This window comes from Cornus florida, unplaced genomic scaffold, assembly GCF_030987335.1.
Source record: "Cornus florida cultivar Cherokee Brave unplaced genomic scaffold, ASM3098733v1 CherokeeBrave_3.0.0_Hap2_Chr03, whole genome shotgun sequence".
Classification (NCBI taxonomy): domain Eukaryota; kingdom Viridiplantae; phylum Streptophyta; class Magnoliopsida; order Cornales; family Cornaceae; genus Cornus; species Cornus florida.
The window spans coordinates 4,728,990-4,734,989 of record NW_026775573.1 but is presented as its reverse complement, the minus strand read 5'-3'; the positions used below and the strand labels follow the sequence as shown (position 1 = coordinate 4,734,989).

The 6,000-nt window shown below is 33.1% G+C and overlaps 1 protein-coding gene across 1 annotated transcript; it reads left to right on the top strand.

Moving 5' to 3' along the window:
- The first annotated feature begins 364 nt into the window (after window positions 1-364).
- Window positions 365-3,373, top strand: LOC132298610 (7-deoxyloganic acid hydroxylase-like). The gene is made up of 5 exons (XM_059795012.1): window positions 365-639; window positions 1,385-1,608; window positions 1,780-2,027; window positions 2,138-2,525; window positions 2,931-3,373. The coding sequence occupies exons 1-5, from the start codon at window positions 372-374 to the stop codon at window positions 3,354-3,356; spliced, it is 1,554 nt and encodes a 517-aa protein (XP_059650995.1). The 5' UTR covers window positions 365-371; the 3' UTR covers window positions 3,357-3,373.
- Window positions 3,374-6,000: the final 2,627 nt, after the last annotated feature.

Below are 6,000 nucleotides of genomic sequence, written 5' to 3'. Positions count from 1 at the left end.
GTATAAATAATAATTCCAAATATATATATATATATATATATAAATTAAGGAGTCTACCACATGCATGTGAAATATGTAAGAAATTATGCATGTGATATATGTGTAAGAAATGATGCATTCTTTTGATAGCGCGGGCCATGCAGTGAACCTTCGTTAGTTTTCCCGAATACCCCCTGTCACGCTCTTCACTATAAGTAACCCACAGGTAGCTCAGCACCCTTGCAGAAATAACTCTCTCTCTCTCTCTCACACACACACACACAAACGCACACCAATCAAGATTAGAAATCCATTCCCTTCCACCTGGCCTTCTTTCCTCTATCTCATCTGGTATTTCTCTACGAGAAACTTTTGTGGAAGTAGAGATAGAAATGATGTACCCTTTGATGGCAGTGTCATGGGTTGTTTTTCTTATGATATGGGCATGGAAGGTCTTGAATTGGGTGTGGTTGAGACCAAAGTATTTAGAGAAGGTTTTGAGAGAGCAAGGTTTCAATGGAAACTCCTATCGTATGTTCTTTGGAGATGATAGAGAGAGCTCTATGTTGATCAAACAAGCTCTGTCCAAGCCCATCAATATCTCTGATGACATCGAGCAACGTGCCACACCCCACATCCTCAATACCGTGTCCAACTATGGTATGTTTTTTATTCATAATCTAGCAATGTCCAATAATGGTATGTTTCAAAAAGCTAGTCAGACTTGTTACACCCTATATTTCACATTAGACTTATTAATGAATTGGATTTTGATACGATTAAAATTCGATCATCTCGATATAAATTAAATAAAAAATTTCTACAGTTCGATAATGATTTGAATTTAATAATCTATTATTTTAACAAATCGAATATAAATTATAGGTAATCCAATTCAAAGTTATCCAATTAAAATTATACATATATATTTATTACATTACAATATATTATATATGAATGTCATATATATTAACCATATACTATTAACTTCATATATTATGTATTATCCTATTCCTATCTATTAATAATTCTCCAATCCATCTAAACTTATACTTAGACATGAAAATATTTTCATCCGATTTCAAATCCAATCTGATTCGAATCCTAACTAATTAAGATATGGATTGGAACATTCAATCTGATAACCCATTAATTATTTGAATCCTATATATAACTCATTAGCTAAACAAATAGGATATGGATTTACTCGATCTGATCAGTTGATATGCCAATTTCACACCCATTGTTTATCATGGTTGTTCAACTAGAGGATGTGGTAAATTCCCCCAAAAAAATAAGATAAAGGTATGGAAGGATATGATAATAAAAAAATAATAAATTATATTTTTATATGAACCAAAAAAAAATTTTAATTAGCAATCATTAATATGGGTGTAACTTGCAGGTAAGAATTCCTTTATGTGGGTTGGACGGATACCACGATTGCACATCACAGAACCTGAACTAGTAAGGGAAGTGTTGACCAAGTACTATAAATTTCAGAAGAATTATAGGGCACTTGATCCCATAACCAAGATACTTCTAACTGGAATAGGAAGCTTAGAGGGTGACAAATGGGCTATGCACAGAAGAATTATTAACCCTGCTTTTCGTATGGAGAAGTTGAAGGTACGTGTGTGTATATATATATACATATATTTCATATATATATACATACGTTTTCAACTTGTGTTTGTGTGGAAATGAATTCAACAAGCCTTCAAATTGATTAATTTGAAGCATTTAATACAGATGATTATTGGGTTACTTAATTTTTGTTTTTGTTTTTGTTCTTTATAGCTTATGTTACCTGCATTTCATTCAAGTTGTATTGAGATAACGAACAAATGGGAGAAGATGGTCTCTGCTGGAGCAGGATCATGTGAGGTAGATGTGTGGCCTGATCTTGAAACTCTAAGTGGCGATGCGATTTCGAGGACATTGTTTGGAAGTAGCTATGAAGAAGGAAAAGATGTACTCCACCTTATGAAAGAATTAACCGAACTTACAATTCAGGTTATACAGTCTGTTTACATCCCAGGCCGGAGGTACTTACGTAAAACTCATAAAGTTGAAAATGTTTCTACTTAAACTACATTAATTCCACTTCTGTTACATACAGAGATGATGAATCAAGCTATCCGTCTTGTATGTGTAGGTTTTTTCCAACTAAGACAAACAGGAGGATGAAAGAAATTGACAAAATAGTGTGCAGATCGATAAGTAATATCATCAATAGAAGACTCAAGACAATGAAGACAGGAGAAGCTGGTAGTGATGACTTATTGGGTATATTACTGCAATCCAGTATGGAAGAGATCCGAAAAAATAGAAACAACCAGAACAGTGGGTTAAGTATTCAAGAGGTGATCAATGAGTGCAAGCTATTCTACTTTGCTGGGCAAGACACCACCTCTACCTTGCTTGTGTGGACCATGTTTTTCTTGAGTAGGTATCCGGAATGGCAAGAGCGCGCTAGAGAAGAAGTTGTGCAAGTCTTTGGAAATAATAAACCGGACTATGAAGGGATAAATAGCCTAAAAGTAGTAAGTGTTTTCTCTATTTATCATCTTTTGGAATTCTTAAAAGAAAAATAGGGATAATTATGTATGCGTAGGGATGACCACTTTTATTCATGGAAATGGTAAGGTTAGTTTGGACAAATGAACAATATATATATATATATATTTTCATATTCATATCATGTGATTTCATAAAATAGTAGTAAATATTTGAATTTAGAATTGTTGAAATTTTTTCAATAAACATGCAAGTTCACAACCAATATAGTACTGGAATATCTCATGAATGCACAACACCACTAACATTTCATTAGGTTGTCAATGCACATTAATTATATTACTATATAGTAGTATAAATTAGTTATAATTCATGATGTGAGTTTGGTAATTATAATTCTCATTCCATAGCTCTTTCATTTTTTTTCACAGGTGACAATGATTTTGCTTGAGGTTTTAAGGGTATACCCACCGGTCCTTGAGCTCACAAAAACAACTCATGAAGAAACCAAATTAGGACGATACACCATACCAGCTGGTGTGGAGTTGATGGTACCACAGGTGATACTTCACCATGACCGTGAATTATGGGGTGAAGATGCAAAGGAGTTCAAACCGGAGAGGTTTGCTGAAGGAGTGTCGAAGGCAACAAAGAGCCAAGTCTCATTTTTTCCGTTCAGCTGGGGACCCCGGATGTGCCCTGGACAAAACTTCGCAATGTTAGAAGCCAAAGTGGCCATGGCGCTCATTCTGCAACGCTTCTCCTTTCAACTTTCACCATCCTATGTCCATGCTCCTTACACTCTCATAACTATGCAACCCCAACATGGTGCTCACATGATTTTGCACAAACTATAGCGTGCGTTCAAATTCATCATATGTGGTTCGATGGTTGTTTGCACTTGTCAAAGTTCTGGAATTTGTTGCTCGGAGTGCCTTCTGGTCTCTTTGTTGGGCATTTCTCTCTATCGTGTCATTTGGTTGTTTTCGGCTATCATCTGTATTTTGTTTTCCTTCTTGTAGTTCTTTGTGCCATGTTCTGTTGAGGTTAATATTCCTTTTGATTGCGAGCTTGTTATGAAAATAGATTTGTATTCAGGTAAAAGAATAATAATAAAAGATTATATAACGACAATATATAACAGGCGTTACAGGTGCTATGTGATGCTGGCATATGGGTTAGACACTGTTAATGGTTTGTTTTCCACTACTCTATTGGTTGTTGATGGTATTTTGAAATTTGAATGGTTGTGCAATTAATGATGCATGTTGCCCAAAGTAAGGAGTAGACCCATATTGGCAGGCGTGCTGCGTTACCGGTATTATTTACAAAAAAAATAATAATAATAAAAAATAAAAAATTGTTTAATTAAATATATATATATATATATATTATTTTTCATTGGGTTAGTATACTTACTAATGACATGGCATACATTCAATATCTACTCCCAAATAAAGACCCTGAGGCTAAATATAATTTGTTTTTGACACACACGAAACTTTTTAGAAAACTTATAAATTTTGTTCTTTAAATGTAAATTTATTTAGATAAATCATTCTCTAATAAGCTTTTTGTGTTTATCTTTTGACAAAGATTAAACATTTGTCCAACTGTTGCTGAGTGGGTAAAGCACTTCACATCAAGGCTGCAGGCAAGCCTTTGTGCACATCGCATTAGCTAGGCTTAAGACAAACCCCCACTCTTTACGAGCTGAAGAGAAACTCACTCCTTTTGAGGATCAACCCTCCTTATTTTTGAACTGCCAAGGGGTATCTCATCTTTTGCAGGATTTTCACCACCAACCCATTCGCTAAGAGAACCTTTTGGACTCTCTCTCTTAAAGAAGTATATGTAATTGTAGTAATGGAATACAGCGAATGTCCCTCAATGGACTACTATGAGAATACAACTCTACATTTACAAGTGAAATAATTAATCAAATAAAAACTCAGCTCTAGGTTATATGTGATGAATCACATAGGATAAAGGTGATGGGCCGGTTTAGGGTGCGATTTATTTAAAAGATAATCTTGTCAAGCAGGAGCGGATTCAGGATTCTAATAGTAAGTGGGGCCAAATTCTAAAAAAAAAAACGGAGCTGATTGATTTATAAAAAAAATACATCAATTTAATATTAATTTATGTGCTTTATTTATATGTGTATATATAAATATATATATAATATGTATTGTATAAATGTATATCAATAAATGTATGTATACTCTATATTATTGTATTTGTATATATATCATTATGTGTAGTATGCGTAGGTATATTGAGTGTATACAAGAGGATTAGAAAACCAAAAAAGGAAAAATAAGATTAGAATGTCTCCAATGTTCTCTCTCAAATGTCCTCTCAAACTCAAAATATAAGAAATTTTGTTGTCTGATACACTCCAATGGTGCACTATATAGCTTCTCAAAATATGAGATTCTAAAAAAATATATATCATAGTATATAGCAAGTTGCTATAAGTTGAGAACTTAAGATGCTAGGCCTTTTTTAGGATTTTTGTGTAGATATGGGCTGAAAGTCACATGAAAAAGTAAGAATTAAAATAAGGAAAGTAATAGTATGTCAAAGTGTCAGAATAATTGGAGGAGAACTGCTAAAATATAGCATTTTGGATGAAATGCATTATTGGAGGAGAATTGCTAAAATATAGCATTTTGGCATTGTTATTCCTCTTAAAATATAAATTTACAATGGAGAAATAGCATTTTGCATTGGAGATGCTATTAAGACTTTAAAGAATAAAAAGTAATTAATTTTACTTATAAAAAAGTAATAATTAATTTTTAATTAAAAAAATGGAGAAATAGGTGAAAGAGAATTAGGAAAGAATAGAAATAATAAACTTGCATATTTAATCTTTATTATCTTTTCTTACCATTGAACTCAATTACAAGAATTCATAAGAGTCTGTTGCTTACCAGTGTTGCCATTAGTGACATTTCAAATTTATATTTTGTTATGTAGTTTTGGATTATATTACTTATATTATATATTGTATCATATTATATTGAACTAATATAATGCGCGCCACTACTATGTTAGTTATTATCTTAGGCAAAGTTGAGTTTTTAAGTCTAGGTAGCAGTCAATTGGGGCTTTCCTATATCCACCCTGTATCTGAATTCAAGACACTCTCTCCCATCCATTAGGTTGGGGACCAAAGTAACTAAACTTCTTAAAAATATTACTTCAGTGCACCAAGTTTCTCTCGTGAGAGTTTGAAAATTGTTCACAATTGCATAGCAGTCAGATTGTTTCTTGTTTTGAACCATCACCACTAGGTCACAATGGTGCCCTCAATAATTAAACTTTTCTTGCTACCGGAATCCAGTTTGGTAGAGTTCCAAAAATTGAAATATGATTATCGACGGCAAAAAGTCCAAAATTTTACCATATTTTCCAATTTTTATCTGAATTGATAGCACTAAATGTTACTAATCCTCAATTTGTACGTTTGTTTGCCTTAGACATGTTTATTTA

What these genes read in the sequence shown, in the direction of transcription:
- LOC132298610 (XM_059795012.1), top strand. Translation starts at nt 372, where the DNA reads ATGATGTACCCTTTGATGGCAGTGTCATGGGTTGTTTTTCTTATGATA. An exon ending in TTCGTATGGAGAAGTTGAAG is followed by an intron (nt 1,609 to 1,779) that starts GTACGTGTGTGT and finishes TGTTCTTTATAG; the next exon opens with CTTATGTTACCTGCATTTCA. An exon ending in GTTTACATCCCAGGCCGGAG is followed by an intron (nt 2,028 to 2,137) that starts GTACTTACGTAA and finishes TTGTATGTGTAG; the next exon opens with GTTTTTTCCAACTAAGACAA.